At 28.9% G+C, this 21,359-nt stretch overlaps 1 protein-coding gene across 2 annotated transcripts in view; it reads left to right on the top strand.

Annotated features, from left to right (window-relative positions):
* The window catches only part of LOC107456694 (ADP-ribosylation factor-like 5), a 47,117-nt gene that overhangs the window by 19,334 nt on the left and 6,424 nt on the right, over positions 1-21,359 (top strand). For both annotated transcript variants that reach the window (XM_043041447.2, XM_016074632.3), the window contains exons 2-5: positions 15,011-15,071; positions 16,741-16,888; positions 17,960-18,043; positions 19,130-19,281. In XM_043041447.2, the coding sequence (XP_042897381.1) occupies positions 15,011-15,071; positions 16,741-16,888; positions 17,960-18,043; positions 19,130-19,281 (445 nt within the window). The remainder of the gene's footprint in view (positions 1-15,010; positions 15,072-16,740; positions 16,889-17,959; positions 18,044-19,129; positions 19,282-21,359) is intronic.

The following is a 21,359-nucleotide window of genomic DNA, read 5'->3' as shown; positions in this document are numbered from 1 at the left end:
ATGCGGACAGTAAATTCAATTATTAAATTACTCAAGTGAATGTGACACGATTATTAAATTGTAACTTGTCACAAATTTGAACGTTTTTGAGCCTATTCAAACAAAAACTACTNAAAAATGCCAATCGATAAACTTTTTGTGTTTACCGTTCTGTTAATTTTATCAAATTATCTATTCCCGCTTAATTCTAGTAGTTCATTAATAGAAGATTCACTATTAACCGCTTAAAATGTTTCATCAGTTGTTTTCCTTGCTGAAATTACACTGTAAAATTCATTTTAAAAATGCCAATCGATAAACTTTTTGTGTTTACCGTTCTGTTAATTTTATCAAATTATCTATTCCCGCTTAATTCTAGTAGTTCATTAATAGAAGATTCACTATTAACCGCTTAAAATGTTTCATCAGTTGTTTTCCTTGCTGAAATTACACTGTAAAATTCATTTTAAAAATGCCAATCGATAAACTTTTTGTGTTTACCGTTCTGTTAATTTTATCAAATTATCTATTCCCGCTTAATTCTAGTAGTTCATTAATAGAAGATTCACTATTAACCGCTTAAAATGTTTCATCAGTTGTTTTCCTTGCTGAAATTACACTGTAAAATTCATTTTAAAAATGCCAATCGATAAACTTTTTGTGTTTACCGTTCTGTTAATTTTATCAAATTATCTATTCCCGCTTAATTCTAGTAGTTCATTAATAGAAGATTCACTATTAACCGCTTAAAATGTTTCATCAGTTGTTTTCCTTGCTGAAATTACACTGTAAAATTCATTTTAAAAATGCCAATCGATAAACTTTTTGTGTTTACCGTTCTGTTAATTTTATCAAATTATCTATTCCCGCTTAATTCTAGTAGTTCATTAATAGAAGATTCACTATTAACCGCTTAAAATGTTTCATCAGTTGTTTTCCTTGCTGAAATTACACTGTAAAATTCATTTTAAAAATGCCAATCGATAAACTTTTTGTGTTTACCGTTCTGTTAATTTTATCAAATTATCTATTCCCGCTTAATTCTAGTAGTTCATTAATAGAAGATTCACTATTAACCGCGTGAAATGTTTCATCAGTTGTTTTCCTTGCTGAAATTACACTGTAAAATTCATTTTAAAAATGCCAATCGATAAACTTTTTGTGTTTACCGTTCTGTTAATTTTATCAAATTATCTATTCCCGCTTAATTCTAGTAGTTCATTAATAGAAGATTCACTATTAACCGCTTAAAATGTTTCATCAGTTGTTTTCCTTGCTGAAGTTACACTGTAAAATTCATTTTAAAAATGCCAATCGATAAACTTATTGTGTTTACAATTCTGTTAATTTTATCAAATTATCTATTTCTACTTAATTCAAATACTTCATCACCAAGAGTGTCTGTCTATACGTTAAGATAAAGTACTAGTCCCATTTTCTATAATGGAATTTTGTGTAGAAATATTTTTCTAACAATTTTCAAAAAGAAAAATAAAGTTTAAAAAAAATAGGTTTACGGCTTGTTAGCAATTTTGAATGTTACATCGTACCTTGATTTGCAATCAATCACTTCTTTTGTTACCTTGTTATTAGGTGTCTGTGATATTGTATTAACTTTTTTTTTTATTAATTGGAATTTTTTGATTGTTTGAAATTCAGTTTGATTTTATTTTTTAACTTCCTTCATACATTACTGCCTCTTTCAACATTTAAACGTGCTTGTTTACGTTTCACTGAGCAGGAAATTGTATTCATGTTCATTTATTAAAAACTTTTTCCTTAGTTTACTTTTATTAATACCCGTGGTTCATCCAGTTGTATCAAATAACAAATTTGTATTTTTTTATGATCAACAGAAATCAAAATTATTAATTTTAGGAACTAAATTTGACTAAGATTAATAGTAAAATTTGTATTTATTAATCTATATTGTCTCACTCCCCTTTAATTTTCCGTAATATTTATAAATGTCTGTCTTGTTAAAAAGCTCAAAAATTTAAATTTTTTATACGATAGATTCTGCAATTTAATAGTATAAAATAAAATAAATATTCTAGCAAATAACTGACCTATATATTGTAATTATCATTTATATTTCTGTCATCATGTCTACTATCCATTTTCCTCAAACATACAGCTTTGTCTATTATATCTGTTTTAATGGCTTTCTGTGTGACTTACTCATTTTACTCTAAAATGTATTATTCAAAAAAAAAGAAAGAAAAGAAAATGTAAACGAAGTAAGTTTTATCTTTTCTTACAGATTGACCTCTTGCTATTTACGGTTCTCAAACTTCCTTCTCTTTTTCGTTCTTTTGTACATTTTCTGACTTAATTTTTTTCTCTTTCATTTAAATGGCATTTGAGCAAAATAAATTTGCGAGTTATAAATAAACTTCTCCTCATAATATTTTAAAAGACGCGAAAATATTCAAGATTTTTCTTCTTAATTTTGAACCATTGGCATACCCTGGGCGACCATGTTTCTTTGTTTTTAGAAAACATAATGTTAACCGAATTCTTTCATTCTTTATAACCAACAAAAACCTTAGTTGGGTTTTACAAAAGAAAAAAAAAGAAGATATCATCTACGGTGATTAACAAATTCTCTGAAATAACTTCAGTTTTTTGTAATTATTGGCTAGAATCTTGTTCTCCTCTGAACAATACCTTAGTTCAGTTAAATCACCACATTTTCCTAATAGTAATCCTCCTTTAAAAAGTAAATAGTGAGAATCTGAATCTGCTTAATTTTTTTGCGTGCTTCCAGAACTGTTTCTTGTCTTGGTATATCGTTCTCGGTTGGAACAACATGTCATTAACTTCTGTTCCATTGTACAAGTTGTTCCTTTATGAATGTTAAGTAAAGCGGAGATGTCGTTTATATCTTCCATTCTCATGATGCTGGTATTTTTCAATGTTTTTCTAGTTATTTTGGAATTAGTATCTTATCTTTAGCAGTGTAGATGTATCTTTATTGTTTTAAGAAAAACATTCCGCTATGAAATAATTAATGTGGTTAATAATAACCAATCTATTTTATTCTTTATAATCAATAAAAACTTTTGTTGCGTTTTATAAAAGGGAAATCAATAAATTCTCTGAAATAACTATAGATTTTTTATTGTTATCATGAAATAGAATTCTTTTATCCTTTGAACATTACCATTTATTTAAATCATTAATTTTTTAATAGTGTTGTTCTTTTAAAAAGTAAACAGCACGAAATTGAATCGGCTTAATTTTTTGCGTGCTTATAGAAATGTTTCTTGCTCTGGTATATCGTTCTCGATTGGAACAACTAGTCATTAACTTTTGTTCTGTTGTGTAAGATGTTGCTTTATGAATCTGTTACAATGAAATGAAGAGTTTATGTGCCTTCTTTGTCTTTGTCTCAATCATTACGCTAGAACCGTTTGGAAAGTGGGTGAAAGGGACAATATTTAGTCCTGGATCTTAAAATTTGTCCAAAATTTTTAATTAGATTGTTCGGAAGAGCAGTTTGAGAATATGGAGTTTTCTCATTTGTTAAGCGTTAACCATTGTTTTAAATTAAACTAGATTCTGTTTTTTCATATACTTTTAATCATACGTTTGCTAGCTTATAGCTCTATTTGAGCAAAAAAAAAGTTTTTTCACGTTCTTTAATATTAAATTTTTTTTTATTCACTATGTCAGATAAATTCAATGATCAACATTAACGTGGTGGTATGGGCAAACTACGCCACCAAATTAGTATTTTCAAAGTTATCAGAAACTACGTGTTCGTTTTGGTCGTAGTAATTGTTTTAAAGTGTCTTTCCATGAAACTAATTTAAAGTCAACGGTAATTGAAATGAAAACCAATTAGTCATGAAAGGCAAAATTAATTGAAAAATGGTTCTAATATATTTAAGAGAAACGTAAAAACAGCTATTCTGTTATTGGCGTTTAATTAATGTTAGTAAGATATATTAATTGAAATTTTAAAAAAAAATAATATTAAGCTATGTATTGAAAAGCAAACTTAAAGGAGAAAAGATACTTATTCAATTTTGGGAACCGTAGGAAATCGCCTTATAATTATTGAAGCTAATGCCTAATTACTTTTCGTTATATGTATTAATTGAAATTTAAAAAAAAGCTATTTCACTAAAAAGCAAAGTTATTGGAGAAAACGTACTAATTTGTTTAGGGGGAACCGAGAGAATCGCCCTACTAATATTCCCGAAGTGACGCTTAATCATTCTTGGTATAATATGTGCTCGTATTATGGTAACTGTTGCAGTATTAACCCCTTAACGATCGGTTAATTTTCAAGAGAACGGTCATAAAAAGGCCTAGTTTTTTCACATATCACAAATACACGTATTTGATTAATGCTGACATCTAGTTTAAAATAAACTAANAATTTTGGGAACCGTAAGAAATCGCCTTATAATTATTGAAGCTAATGCCTAATTACTTTTCGTTATATGTATTAATTGAAATTTTAAGGAAAGCTATTTCACTAAAAAGCAAAGTTATTGGAGAAAACGTACTAAATTGTTTAGGGGGAACCGAGAGAATCGCCCTACTAATATTACCAGGCCGAAATTTTAAAATCAAATCGAATTCTTTTATGACCCTGATAATTACTTCAGAGCATGGCCATTTCTTCATCTGACCTTCAATATACTGTTTAAAATATTTATAATTAGTGGCGGGAAAAACTTTATTTTAATTTTAATTTGTTAAAACACTATTTTTTCTACCAGTGAAAAAAATATCTTCTGAAACAACGGAAAATCAGTAGTAGAATTTCTTATTAACCGATTCCTTCTCGCTCCCGTGAAAATGACGGGGTGAGGTTTCGCCTTCTATTTCTCGCCCCCGTGATATTTCCGGGCTGGAGTGTTCAGTAGTAACGCACCAATAAGAATAAAACTAATTAATTTCTCTTTCCCGGAAAACATTTATTTCTCATTTTACACACCAGATGGCAGTACCAGGATATTTTTAAGGCAATTGTAGGTAGTTAGTTTATTTTATATGTAGTTAGTTTATTATTATTTTTTTTAATATTGAAGGGTATGTAATAGTTACCAAATCTACTAATATAAGTACAGAGTATTATATTAATCTTTTTGGTAATTAATAAAACTGCATCAATGAACTGTTTTAGTACAGACCCTCGAAAGGATAAATAACGGAGAAAGTTACTGATTGTGATACCTTTTGACTATCATGAGTTGGCCGTAACCGGTAGCATCATGCCAAGTGATACTGAATACAGTTAATCTTTATTCTGATTGAATAAACTACAAAAAAACATGTTTTGCTTCATTTAATGGCGTAAAGTCACCGGGAAGGGCCGCAAATAATTAATAAATGGATGAATAATTGGATTAAGTCAGTATATAATTTTCAGATTTATCGATGATTTTGTAGTGTTGCTTAGGGCCGATTTATTGATTGTTTTCTTTTTATATTCACCCCTTACAAAAAAAAATGGTATTCAGCTAGTATTAAAAAAAGTGGAGGTTATGGTTATAATGCTGTTATTTTTCCAAACAGAAACAGATCTAAGAAAAGAAGAAATAAAAATCTTGGAACAATTATATTTATGCATTCTAAATACGCACGAATCACTTTCAACGATTATTTACATTGCTAGAAAAGCTTGTTTATTTTTTGTATAAAAGTACTAATAATCGTGCTTTGTGCGGTCTTGAATATCAGCAAATGGATATTTCAAACTAAAGCCATTCTTTGAACTGTGTGTTTGTTTCCTCTAACTTGTGTTTATCTATCTGATATAATGTTAGATGTTGCCACATGAATGGATTGTTGCGAATTTATATTTCCAGAAAAACGAAGTACATAAAACACTGATAAATATTTGCGTCGCGTTTAAAAGTTTGGATTACGACGTCACTTCTCTAATAATAGCTGATTTTAGTTAATTTAACAAATGGTGTTAATGTTATATTTTGTCACCAATATAATGCATTAGTTAAAATGACAAGAGTATTTTTTTTTTTTTGCCACTTCGTTAGTCAGTCAATAAGAGATCATCGTATCATAAATGAATTTTATCAAGTAGGAAACTAACATTTACGAACAGTCTATCTTGTCTGCCGATCTTGTCTTATCTGCATTTCGACTGCAGCAATTAGCATGAAAGTTTAAAAGTTGCGTTATGTTTTTTAATTATTTTTTGTTAATTTGCGATTGCTCTCTTCCGCTTCCTTGCTTTTTTTAAATCAAGTTTTAACTTTAACAAAAAAAAAAAAAAAAAAAACTTTATTGATAAATAGTTTACGAAATCTTTTAACATGGAGGAAACAGATTATGAAATAAATAAGTAAATAAACCTAATATTTTTATTTTTTTCTGGGCTGCTGTATCAAATAAATAAATAAATACAATGTTTTAGAGTGTTTCTTCGTGAACTTAAAAGTTTAACTACTTCAAATTTATTTATAGTATTTTATTTTACAATTCTTCTGCTTCTACTTTTCCTACTGTTTCCAATTTTTCTTCTACTTTTCTTATTTGGCACTACAGCCAAGAAAAGGCCTTGACTGCCCCATTCATTTGCCTATCCTTGCCAAAGATTTACAATTTTTAAATCTCAGCACGCTTCCTCACTTATTGCATTATTCCCAATATTGTCACCTTTTTTTTCTTTTTTTAACAAAATATCAGTTTGTTTGTTTTTTTGCCAATTTGTTTTTGAAAAAAAGTAAAACAATAATTTTAAAAAAATATNGAAAAGAAGAAATAAAAATCTTGGAACAATTATATTTATGCATTCTAAATACGCACGAATCACTTTCAACGATTATTTACATTGCTAGAAAAGCTTGTTTATTTTTTGTATAAAAGTACTAATAATCGTGCTTTGTGCGGTCTTGAATATCAGCAAATGGATATTTCAAACTAAAGCCATTCTTTGAACTGTGTGTTTGTTTCCTCTAACTTGTGTTTATCTATCTGATATAATGTTAGATGTTGCCACATGAATGGATTGTTGCGAATTTAAATTTCCAGAAAAACGAAGTACATAAACACTGATAAATATTTGCGTCGCGTTTAAAAGTTTGGATTTCGGCGTCACGCCTCTAATAATAGCTAATTTTAGTTAATTTAACAAATGGTGTTAATGTTATATTTTGTCACCAATATAATGCATTAGTTAAAATGACAAGAGTATTTTTTTTTGCCACTTCGTTAGTCAGTCAATAAGAGATCATCGTATCATAAATTGAATGTATCAAGTAGGAAACTAACATTTACTAACAACCTATCTTATCTGCCGATCTTACCTTATCTGCATTTCGACTGCAACTTTATTAATAAATAGTTTACGAAGTCTTTTAACATAGAGGAAACAGGTTATAAAATAAATAAGTAAATAAACCTCATACTTTTATTTTTTTCTGGGCTGCTGTATTAAATAAATAAATAAATACAATGTTTTAGAGTGTTTCTTCATGAACTTAAAAGTTGAACTACTTCAAATTTATTTATAGTATTTTATTTTAAAAATCTTCTACTTTTCCTACTGTTTCCAATTTTTCTTCTTTGACACTACAGCCAAGAAAATGCCATGACGACCCCATTCAGTTGCCTATCCTTTGCCAAAGATTTACAATTTTTAAGTCTCAGCACGCTTCCTAACTTATTTCAATATTCCCAATATTGTCGCCTTTTTTTTAATCTCTTCCTAGCAAAATATCAGTTTGTTTGATTTTTTTGCCAATTTGTTTTTGAAAAAAAGTAAACCAATAATAAACAATATAATTAATATTACATAAAACATCTTAAGAATTTGTAAATTATAATGCTCTCTCAAAATTAAAAATTTAAACAACAAAAATGATCTTAAAATTCTGATAAGCCTTTCTAAAACCGAACATAACTGAAGTCTTATAAGCCTTATTTTGAACAGTTCTGGATGCTTTTTATGTACCATTGCATTTTTTGTATTTACAAAATTTTACAGAATTCAATTAATTAAAGGATAATTGAACGAAATTTAATTTAATACAAAAATTTGTAGCTTGTATTGAACCACATTTACTAAAATTCATTGTTTAACATTCATTGTATTGCATTTTTTTTACTTACTAAATTTTAGAGCATTTATTTAATTAAAGGATAATTGAACGAAATTTAATTTAAGAATTTGTAGCTTGTATTAAACCACATTTACTAAAATTCATTGTTTATTAATGAATTACAGCTCTCATTTTTCATTTCTGCTATTGTTAATTGGAGAATTTGATAAGTGATTCAAATGACTTATCATATTGTAGTAATAACTTCATTGATTACAGATACTCCCTCAAAGATTGCTAATTATTTCACACCCGTGTATTATTAGATCGGAGAATCGCTATCATTTATAAAATCTGTGTTTCATTCTGAAACATTCGTGATTTTGGGTTATCACATCAGCTGTTACGATCTCCCACGCTGTTTGTTTGTATTGTTTATACGTTTACGTCATCATTCGCTTGATTGGCAATGCAACGTTTCTCAGTTAGATAGACTCGCACACTAACTCAATGATCATCTGCCTCCAATGCAAACATATTTTCCACTCAAACATATCAGGTGCTCAGAAATATCTGCATAAGATAAAATAAATATCTCATCATTAATGTCTCATCACGCCCTCTGTTAATTGAAACAGGAAACAATTAATTAAAATCTAAATGCCATTAAGAAGTAATGAATAATATAATTTTATGACTTTATTTATTTAGTTATAATTTATTATAATGTATTTATTATTATTTATTGATCATTATTTATTTATAATTTATTATAATGTGTTTATTATTATTTATTTATTATTATTCATTTATCATTATTTATTTATTATTATTTATCATTTATTTATTATTATTTATTTATCATTATTTATTTATTATTTTTTATTTATTGATTTATAGTTATTATTCGTAGTGTTTCATTTTTTTAATTACTAGCGCTGCTAGACGATTCCGTGATTAGCAACAACAACAGAGTTTAATTTTGGTATAGGATACCGGAATCCGTTATGTCTGCAGTTGATCTCCTCTGCACTTCCCTACCTTTGTTTTTAAAGGCTAAACCAGATCAGTAACTTAACTGTTACGTATTTTTCTCATTATACTTAAGGAGTATTCTCACCGAATGCTGCTTAAAATGAACTGTCACAGAGTGTCTGCTTCCGGTGGACAACGCCCTCTATGTAAATAATGGTTTAAGTTGAGACTATAGTTTGTCTAAAGTAAAAACTCCCCTAGCCATTCGCCTGGACCGGTAGCGGTGACTATGGTAACGAGGTATAACTATTTCAAGTAGGGGTGTGGGATCTTTGTTTAGGACAGGCTTTGGCTTGGGCCGACGAGAGAAAGGGAATATTTTTCTTCGGTCTATTGTGTTAGATCTAGAGTGAAAAGAAGCTACCCTCCCGAAATGCGCTATTCTTGTTTCCATAGCAGCAGACGGTCTCAGACTTAGTGGCGGGGGGAGTTCTTACAGTAGACAAACAATATACTACTCGTTATATCTGGACCTAGGTTTGCTGTTAAATACTCACTTTATACAGTAGAATATATTTATTTTAAAAAAATACAAAGGCAGTTTTGTTTATTTTTAGTTTTTTTTTAATGCAATTTATAAAAAGTGAGATTCTCAAGGGTCCCCTGAGTGCCTGGGGCCCTCGGGCACAGCCAACACCTCCTAGAATGAAGGCCTCAGCACGACACACCCCTCTCAATCCTTAGTAGTCCAACGAGAATCCTTACCGCGTCTTTTCAGAAAAGCTTCGATCGGATACTTTATATGAGTTTGTTTTTAATTAGAAACTTACCTTTCTGAAAATAAAGTTTTTTAAGCACTTTTCGTCTCTACTGAAAAGAATGAAATTTATCGAACATATACTAACATTCTGAGAAAAATTATTTTAATTGCATTATCAATTGAAATAAAGATATTAAAAAAAAAAACTGTACTATAATATACCTTTTGTAATTTATTTAAAGGAATGACACAATATTATTTGACAATTTATCTATGTAAGCATTTATTATTATTCTTTCATTTAAATATATACATAAAACAAGCTATATATAATAAATAATTTTATCATTGAGTAAAATTTTTTATGAAAACAAATTTTCATTTTTAAGACAGCTGATATAAAGTTATATCCTTAACTTTATTGAAATTTGAACACAATTTTAAATTAGTGTAGTATAGTAAAATTATTTACAAGTTACTAGCTTTTCACAGCTTTCAAAAATGAAAAGTGATGAAACAAGCAACAAAACTGTTTATTTCAAATACAAATATAGAAACAATGTAAGATTTCATTTTAAATCTCTTCAGCTTATTAAAAATATGACCACTTANGCAGCATTTTCAAAACAAAATCGGTAAATTTCATTGCTTAAAAGCTGAAAAATTTGATTTTTTACCTCCGTCTCACTCATACAAAACTTACAAAATATTATTTCTTTTAGCCCTCTTTTTTTTTCTCCTTTTTTTTCTTCTCCTATTAGCCTTACATTACAAATTTTCACTACTTTTCTTCACGCTGCAATTGAAATAGGTAGACGATGCAAAAGTATTTATGTAAGGAAAATGAGTAAACAGATAACTTGTTCTTTATAATAATTTAAAAAGCATTCATGCCAGTTAATAAAGCATCACGCTATTTTCAACGAGATAAATAATATTTGATAGATCTTGATAAATCAGATTGTTTGCGTTCACATTTTAAATTAAGTTCATCACCTAAACTAATCTTCATCGAGTTGATGTTTTGATTAGCGATAAATTAAGTTTTTCAGTCTATCGCGTTGTTCTACTACGTTCAGTCTACTCGTAACTGTTAGGAAATGTTTAAAACTTGCAAGATCAGAAGTAGGGCAAGGTCAAAATCTTTACATAGGTCATGGAAAACGGACCTCTTCTAGACATTTTAGTGCTCCAGCTAGTTGGAAAGTACTCTCCATTTCAATTTAAAAATTCCATTGTAACAAACATGGAAGCGAGTTGATAAAAGTGTTGTAAATGTAGTGCTTATTTTTTTTTAAGATGTAGTTTTTGTATAAAATTAAATTGCTTGTACAGTATTCAAAAGGTATATTTTGTGCCTAAAAAAAAAAGCTCGAATTAAGCACAGAATAAAACATTTCTGTATCTTATTTGTGTTTCATTCACGTTTTTTTTAAATTTTTTTTTTATTTTGTTTACAAACTCATTCAGATGCAATATTTCATTTATAATTTGTCTCTTGCATTATGAAATGCCATTTACAATCAACTTCAAACGTCTGCGTTTATTCACCTACCCTTATTAAAAATGAATTATCCTTTTTAAAAGAAATACTTTAATTACTGTTCACATCTTATCAAAGCCGGTGAATGGTTTCGTTAAGAGTAAAGTTAAATGATCTCTCTGCATCGAAATGTCAACATTGTGCTTATCGTTCATTTATTTGCTTTGGAACATTCATCACTTAACTTGAAGTTTTAAAGTCAGCGAAAACTTTTCTTTATCGGTACATTCGTCGAACTTCGACTTTTTATGGCTATTTGATTGTTATTCTTTGATCTTTTAGCTATTTGAGGACTCTTATACTGTATATTTTGCCCCTTACCCTTTACCCCCTTTTACTTAAGACATATAGTGTGCAAAAGCAAGAAATTAAAATTTACATACATGGTTTTCTTTCATATTTTTATTAATATTTACGAACATACCTCTATTTATTTTAATCTTTATAATGGACCCGTTACCCTTTCCCCCCCTTTTTTTTTCCTCTTCTTTTTAACATGTATTTATAACGTGTGCATAGGACAAGATGATAAAATTTACGAAATTTTACGAACTTGTGATTGGTATCCTGAGTTAATATAATTTATTTTATAACCGTCGTTGAACAGCAGACCCTATTGTTTTGATTTACGACTACTAATGTTCAACTCTATAACCTTGTAATTTTGAACCCGTTCCAGAAGACAAGGGAACTCTTGAATGAAGTAGTATTGGGAAAAATTTGCCTTCTTTGAGGGAACTAACCCGCATTTGCGTTACATGGAGAAGAAAACCACCAGAGCCTCCCACGGTTAGCTTTGCCAGCAAGGGAACTCTACCCCATGATACGTCGACCACTGAGAATATTTTACATCAGCAATGTGGTCAGTACAAGCCGGGTGCGGAATTCACTTCGACCATCGATTTTTAAAATATGATTATATTTTTTAACCAAAATTTAAGTAATTTCTCTTTTTAAAATAAATACTTTAAAAAATTATACGTCTCTGAATCGTTAAAACTGGCATTTAAGTTGTATTTGATTTAATACTAAACTTACTTCAGATATACTCCTAACAGTAAAAAGAAAATGTTTTCCTGTTTTGTTCTTAAACTACATTCCCCTCCCCCCTATTCATGCTAGAGAAGCCCATTGTGGACGAATACTTGAAATAGACAAGATAATCGTTCCATTCTTTCTTTACACGCAAAAGAAGCCGTACTAAATTGTGTCTTTCTAATACGCATGGGAAGTTTTAGTGACTGGTCTACTATTTTCCTTTCGAAGAGAAATTGGATTACTCTGGTTGTGCTAAAAATAAACTGTGTTGTAAAAAATAAATAAGATTTATCAAAAATGCAATCGAATCTCGTTTAAAATCTTCTCATGGGCAGAAGGATTAAAATTACCCTAGTTATTTTTGGCAATATCAGAAATTATTAAAATCGTATAACGGAATAAATGTTTTTTTCCCTTCTAATTTCCAATCAGAGTCACGATGACTCAGTGAATCGAGTGCTCGCCTTCCAATGAGGTGACACTGGTTCGAATAATAGCAATGGCTGGCCGATACGAATTCTGTTCCCGAATACTGATTTAAAAGCATCCTCGGTGGTAGACGGATCAGTTTAGAATCTCTTTGCCGAAAGATTAACCGTAGGAGGTTTTCCGTGTAATGCAAATGCTTGTTAGTTCCATCAATAAGTTCTCTACGAAGGCTAGTTTTTCCCTATGCTTCTCTCGTCTTCTGGATTTTGTTCAAAATTACAAGGCTACGGAGTTGAACATAGCCGTAAACTCAAAATTGGGTTTGCTGTTCAAAAGCTGTTCGCCTCGATATGGGAATCCAGGATATAATCCCAGCGATGGGTGATCGATGCAAATTCTGCTCCAACTTGCACCGACCGCAGTGCTGACGAGAAATATCCTAGGTGGTAGACGGATCATGGGTTAGAATCCCCTTGTCTTCAGTTCAACCGTACAATTTTCGTAATTTTTACCTCCGTGTAACGCAAATGCTCGTTAGTTCCACCAAAAAAGTCCTTCACGAAGACTAGTATGTCCCGGTGGTTAATTTACAATTCAGCGGCCTTTAATGTATCGTTGTCTCCCTCTCTCTTTTTTTTTTAATTGAGATTTTTCTCTTGGTTGTAATTAGTCGCAGTTGCAACGCAAGTTTTTATTTCTTTAAAAATTTGATGCCTAAGCTAAAATGTCAGAAATTCTTTTAATTTAATTTAAGAAAATACCAACCCAGAAGTGTGGGCTTGTAAAAGGCTGATGGATTGGAAAATCTAGTTCCGATCCAGGAGTCCTCGTGTCTTTTGGGTTGGGTTCAGAATTGCGAGGCTACTGAGCTGACATCAATGGTCGTTAACCCGAAAATGGGACGGCTGTTAAACGTTGAATCAAAAATAAAATAAAATTACCGCTTTTAATTAAATAGCATAGAATAGGAGTAAAGCTTTCGCTTCAGAGTAAGCATGCTATGACTACACTTTAGTCTTTGCTGTAAATTTTCCTGCCCCACCCCAGGTACTATTTTTCTTTAACGTGTATTATTAAAAAGTATCAATTGTAAATCGAAAACTAACCCATTTTCCTAATTTAACCAACGTTTTATTCTTTAATAGGTACTATTAATATTTATGAATGAATTATCATTTATTCCACAACATATCTCTAGCAATAATTAATAAGTAAAAAAAAGTAATTTTTGCTTTTTTTCTATGTCGTGTACGTACCACAGTTTGTAGAAGGGTTAATTATGCTGTTTTACGAGATACCTTATGTGTTTGAATCAATATTCATACCACATGAATATTAAATTATTTTTTTCTTCCTTGCCTCAGTTTCTTACTCAAAAATTATTTTTATTCCCCAAATCTCTGGCGCTTATTGCATGAAACGTAATTAATGGTAATAATTCTTCTTTCGCATTTTGAAAACTTGGAGAGATAAAATGTAGCTGTGAATATCAAGATTTTTGGATTGATTTATGTTTATATGGATACTCACTTTTTTGTGTTGTGACTTTACTTCTTTCTCTCTCACACTGGCACGTTTATTTATTTTTTAATGAGACAAGAGATAAGATATTTTTAATATATAAACTTGTGTACCTGCTGCCCTTTAATGCTGTCCATATAATGTAGGAACTGTTTTTTTTTTTTTTTTTTTTTTTTTTTTTTTTTTTTTTTTTAAATTTTTATCTCATAATTTTTGTTTCCTTAAAGAACAAACGGATATGAGGGAATGGGTTAATTGGATCAATATGCATTTCAGAAATTTGTTGTAGAACCAATTGTACTGCTATGTTTTGATACATATGATAGTAGTGATGCTTAGAAAATACAGGTTTAACCACTAAGTAGCTCTTATAACTTTTCCTTCTCCTTGGCTATTTTCAGGTTTTCTTTATGCTTTTTTTTGTAGTCATACTTAATTTCTAGCACCATTTTTGTTTGTTACTTGGAATATGAATTATTATTGTATAAATTTTTTACCTTAAATTTAGCTAGGATGTAGTTATATCCTTTTTGTGGGTCATTTCATTGAACTCTATTATGTGTAATTTTGCATTTAATATATTTATTTTATTTAAAAAATTTTGAATTTTTTAACTAAAAACTATTTACAGCTAATATTAAAAATTCTAAAATTTACTTTGATTTCTTAAATTGTGATGCTTATATAAACTGTATGAAATGTCATATTTAGAACATCAAATATAAATATGTATATTTTCAGAACACAAAGTTGTGATAGTGGGTCTTGATAATGCTGGAAAAACAACTATTTTATATCAGTTGTAAGTAGTTATTCTTTTTTGTTTTAAAAACAAAAAATCCTTGTATCTTAATTTATTTTCCTAAATAGCCACTTTTTGCTCAGTTTTTATAATTATTATAATTTTTTTATGCAAAAGATATCCTCTATCAACAACTATAAATAAAATGTAAAAGCGAATTATAATTAACGTAAAAATAAAAATTCTTAGTGACATTTTAGTGAACCCGAGTAAAATTTATTCATTGACAATAGGAAATAAAAAGTATACCTCTGTTTCTAGTCTCTAATCAAGTTAAAATCTCTGAATCCCCATCACTGATTTAAACTGATGGTGGTATCATAGCATTTGCATATGACATAAGAATTTGTTGACAAAAAGAGAAGTTTACTCTTTGACTCTATAAGAATCCAAAGCCTGACTGAGGCAGATGCATATGGGACAGTTGAGAGGGTCTCCAAATCGCATAGAAAGTTTATTTTACGTTTAATTTTTTAATGAACTTTTTTTAAACAAAATATTGGTACAGTGTAAAATCCGTCAGTTTTATGTAAACTTCTTTATTACTATATCGTATGAACACAAAAAATCTATATTTCGTAAATCCATGGCTTTCCAGGGCAGAATTCAGCTCAATTTTCGCAATTATGGTGGACAAATTTGACCAATCAAAAGCCTGTATTTTTACATATCGCAAAGTACTTTTGATTGCCTTAATTGAGCCATCGTAATTGAGAAAATGTAGCTGAATTCCGTTCTGTCAGAAAGGATATGAATTTTTCGCAGCTAGATGACAATCAGAAAACTGCATTCGACATGATGAGCATAGAGAAAATCAATTAAATGGACAGAACGATATTTCGTCTGACCATTGGAGGGGGGGGGACTTCATAGCTATTTTACATTCTAGTCAATTTTCTCGTTATGTTATCTATAATGAGGCGAAAAATTTAAATACCTTTATAAAGTCCTGTTCTTTATAACTGAAGTAGTAAAGCAGAGAGGGCCCCCAAAGAAGTTTTTGCCCCGGGCCTCAATTAGGCTAAGTCCGGCCCTGTGAGGATCCGCTACAATTTGAGCTGGTTGTCAAAAGGATGAATATATTTCAAGTTAGCTGAACAAGACTATCTAAAGAACGGAATGGGGTGATTTAGAACAAGGAGTGCAAAAAATTGGTGAATGGATCTTGAATAACCACTTGAAAAGAATGATGACACCTGCTATAGACTCTTTGTTACCCAATGTGCTTTGAACTTTCTTCCACTTTAGAAAGATTCAAAGTTTGACTTAATTCTTTCATCCCCTGATACTTGCAAAATTAAAGGATAAGCAGAATAAATTAAAGCTGCTTAGTTAAGACATTTTACATGGAAGATATTTTACCTAAAAATCTCCATTTTCTCAAAAATATTAGTTAGAACATTCTTTTAGTTAGCTTGTCAAATATGAATACTAATTAATACTTCTCTTCTTAATTCAAACTGCTATAATTTCATAATTAAAGAAAATGTATATTGTGTATTACTTTAGTCTAATGGATGAAATTGTTCACACATCACCTACCTTATAATTTGATAATTAAAGAAAATGTACATTGTGTATTATTTTAGTCTAATGGATGAAGTTGTTCACACATCACTTACTATATAATTTGATAATTAGAGAAAATGTATATTGTGTATTACTTTAGTCTAATGGATGAAGTTGTTCACACATCACCTACCATTGGAAGCAATGTGGAAGAAGTTGTATGGAAAAATGTGCATTTTATTATGTGGGATCTAGGAGGACAAGATTCTTTAAGAGCTGCTTGGAATACTTATTATAGTAATACAGAAGTAAGATTATTAACATGCTATGTGATCAACTCTTAAAAGTAAATTTTGCAAACATTTTTTTTTAACACTTTGAATATGTACCGATTTATATTTACTTTAAGAATGAAAGTGCTTTAAGTTAGCTTTGTATTTACTTTAAGAATTATGTTTAAGTTTGCTTTAAGAATGGAAAGTAATTTTTCCAGTAATTCCTGAACATAGCACATGATTCAAATTATGTGTAGATGTACAAGTTTTGTGAAGATGTTTAAGTACAGTTTAGGTAATCTTGATATTTGCAATTATACTGAATTTTTTTCATTGCAGTAGATAAAGTTTAAGAAAAATCTTACCATTATTAGTCTAGCGTTTTTAGTATATCATTACATGCAGAATGAAAAGTGGTATATGAATCCCCTACACAGGAAATAAATATTTCCTGTGTAGGAGACCAAATTTAATATTCAGCTTGCTGTTTTCTAATAAAAATTTTAAATTAAATGACCTTTTTTTAAAAAAGTTGTTATTTAAGTGTTGATCAACAAAAGTTTTTAAATTTTAATAAAAACGGTTTTCTTCCCAAAAAGATTATTCAATGCCTCTTTTTAATTTTTAGATTTTGATTATGTTCATAATGGGTATAAATAGTATGATGTGTTCCTAGCAAAATAAACTTAAAATTCTCAGTTTTATTTAAAAATAAAAAGCTTTTAATCGAGGATGCACAACATGTAGCCCATGAACCAAAATTGGCCCCTGAATAGTTTTTTTTTAAGCTTTGGAAAAAAAATACTGTTTTATTATATTATTGTTATTATTATTTTATTAAATTTATTTTTTACTTGTCTTACTACATTGTAATAAACGCCTGAACTTGACTGTAAGTATTTTGTTTTCTAAGATCCTTCATTGTACACTATTCTTACGAATTTTACAAAAAAGTTGTAATCCTAATTTTAATTATTGGATTTCATCTATTTATATTACCTATTTTCAATATCTTATTATCTCTTTCATTTTCAAATTTAGACTTCTAATACTTACCCTGAAAAACATCACCTTTTTATTGATGGAATTTATATTTTTTTATAGTTTCTCATAGTAGTTGTTGACAGCACTGACAGAGAAAGATTATCTATAACTAAAGAAGAGCTATGGCGGATGATTGCTCATGAGGTTAATTTTATTTATTAGTTGCATTTTTTGTTTTTATAAAATGTTAAAAAATTCTAACACTGCACTTTAGATTTTTTTTTTTTTTAAAATTGTTTCGAGCACTAATACTATAAATCCAATATAAAGAATTTATTTTTATTAGCAATTTTTGTGCAAGTTTGCATTCAACTATTAATCTACACTGTCAAGGTCTTAAAACCTCTTAGCTTATTTATTATATGCTAAATCATGAAATATTGTCTGATTAATTATTATATTTCATTATAGCTTTCGAATGCTATTAATTCTGAAGCAGTTACAGGAAAAAATTAAAGTAATTTCTGTGTCAATGTTAATCGAAAAAAATTTATGTTTTTCTTGATCAATAATATTTTGTTTCGTAAGTATGAAGTTACTTGAAAAAATGCAAAAGGTCATGGGGCAGAATGGTAAATATTTGACTGATTAAACTTCATTTCATCTTCATTATAGCTTGCGAATGCTATTAATTCTAAAGCAGTTACAGGAATAAATTAAAGTCATTTCTGTGTCAATGTTAATCGAAAAAAATGTATGTTTTTCTTGATCAATATTATTTTGTTTTGTAAGTATGAAGTTACTTGAAAAAATGCAAAAGGTCATGGGGCAGAATGGTAAATATTTGACTGATTAAACTTCATTTCATCGAAAATAAAAAATAAAAATTGTGTTTTATTTCACACTAAAAAATCACAATTTTCTTCTTAACCCAATATCTACTATGTTAATTAGTTTTTTATCTATGCTGAACGGCATAAAACAGAAAATGTAATAAACTTTGTACTGTTTTTTCCTTTTTTTTTTATAAGACTCATTACATATGCCAAGAAAAAGAAAATCAAGTTTTTCAGAATCCAGTAGAATTGAATTAAATTTTAGTGATATTAACTGGAAAAACTAAAAATTTTAAACTGAATGAAAATTAAAAATTTAGTATTATCATTGTTGTTAATTGCTGTATTTATGCTGTTTTAGAAAAAAAAAGAATAAACTGAAATCTAATTTGCTTCTTTGTTATTTGTAAAATATAAGGCTAAAGGAAAATTAAGTTTACATCTATTTTTTTAGGATTTAACAAAATCAGCAGTTTTAGTGTTTGCGAACAAGCAAGATATCAAGGGATGTATGACACCAGCTGAAATATCAGAACAATTGAATCTTACATCATTAAAAAAGCATAGATGGCATATACAGGCTTGCTGCGCATTATCTGGTGAAGGGTAGGTTTTTAAATTTATAAAAAATTTTCTGTTTTGGTTGCTAGGTTTGGTGCTTTTCAACCTAAAATATTTTATGATTGGAATAAATTTTCTCTGCATATATATATATATATGTAAAATTATTAAATTATAGCACAAATTTTTAAATACAATCTATCATATTTGTAGGGAGGAAATGAAAAATTCAAAATATTGAAAGTTGGAGTGATCGAAAATCATACTTAAAAAAATATTTTAAAATAATATTTCCTCGCGTTCTTACAAATTAATGTATTTTTTTATTGAAACAAATTATGTGCCTAAAGAAAAAATATTAAATAAAATTTTTTTTTAGTTGTTTGCGGAAGATAGAATGATGTTTTATCAATTACTTCGTACTAGAGTTCAATAACTTTAAATGTATTCTTCAATATACTTTACTGACTTTCAACACATTTTCTTGTAGAACATGCATCAAATAATCCTTCTTTGTCTCTGTTATTTTGTGGTTTTACCTCATACAAATATCACTGATCGTATGCTGTCACTAGATTATCAAGGCTACAAAACTATAGAATTTCATATTATCGAGTTACATGAATACTTTAATAGAATGATATCAAAATTTTTAAAAGCCACCCTCATTTCTGATAATTATTATTATTTTTTAAATTTCTGTGTTCTAGAATTTAAGTTATATTTTCAAAAAGGAAAAAAATGCATTTCTAGAAAAAAGAAAGAAAAAAACTTAAAACAAGCTTTAAAAAAAAAGAAAATTTATTTGGAAATTTGAAAAGAAGTTCAAAAAATCAAAAATGTCCTGAAACTGATGTTCGAATTCACAAGGTTTAATTATATGTATATATTTCTAATATAGTGTTTATACAATACAGTTTTATGTTATGCAAAGGCCATTAAAACTATAGTGTCATGATTGAGGTCTTAAATGTGGACAAGCAATGAAGAAGATTATAAATATTAAATTTGAAAGTACTTTATATGAATGTGAGTACAAAAGATATGCGTGTTAATAAAAATACATGGTATAATAAATCATGAACCAAAATGAAACTGCTTTCCACTAATAGATTGTGATGTAAGACCATGATAGAGGCCTTATGCTCTAAATTAAAATAAGTATGAAAGTGAATATATGTATATACATGTTATAGAAAAATAAATTGACTATCATATTTAAGACTTTGTCTACCATCGATGCATATATGTTAACCATTGGTGTACACTATGACCGCAAACGCACGGTGGACAATGGTTTTGGCTATTTACTGCTGTCTTTTCTGTATGTTTTGAATTTATTTCTATCATATGTGTCCAACACTCATAAAAAACTCATACCTCCTTGACTTGCTACAAGAAAAAAAAATTTAAATCTTGTTTATTTGGCCAGTAATTTCCTGTATCTTAAATTTATTTCAACTTATGCCAAACATGTGTGATTGTTCCGTTAGAATATTGTAATATAACATTTGTGGTGCATGTGATTTTCATATTATTTGCTGTGGTTACTAGCATAAAATTGAACAGCAGTTTCGAAAAATTTGTTGACTTACATGACAACAGTGACTTACATGAAACCTTAGATTTGAGTAAAGATTATAAGGGGGAAATACACAAAATGCACCAAAAAAGTCTCCTGTTTCTGTTTTGAGTAATATAAAAATTAATAAGGTTGTAATTATGTATAGATATAAAAATATAAGCTAAGGAATACTTAGTACAAAGTAGATTTTAATTCAAATTTGAATTTTGATGCTGGTGAAATGCTTTGAACTATTTCAAACCCATATTACATGTATTTAATGATCAAAATTCTGGAATGAAAAGAAGTTTAACTTCGAAATGCATATCTTTAGATGCTTTACAACTTCTCTTTTTCGAAGAATTAGTTTCCTATATTACACCGGAGTTGAAAAATGTTTTGATATTAGTGAACAAAAATACTTCGCCTAAAACACATTCTTGTATGAATTTATCAAAAGATGCATCAATATATGAAAGGTACGAGTTTTTGACCATAATGATGCAACAGAAAACATATTCCCCTGGAACAGGAAAGCTTTGAATTTGTAGGGAATTTG

Source organism: Parasteatoda tepidariorum, chromosome 2, assembly GCF_043381705.1.
Source record: "Parasteatoda tepidariorum isolate YZ-2023 chromosome 2, CAS_Ptep_4.0, whole genome shotgun sequence".
Lineage (NCBI taxonomy): Eukaryota > Metazoa > Arthropoda > Arachnida > Araneae > Theridiidae > Parasteatoda > Parasteatoda tepidariorum.
The sequence above is the reverse complement of the archived record's forward strand: the minus strand, read 5'-3'. Positions and strand labels throughout refer to the sequence as shown.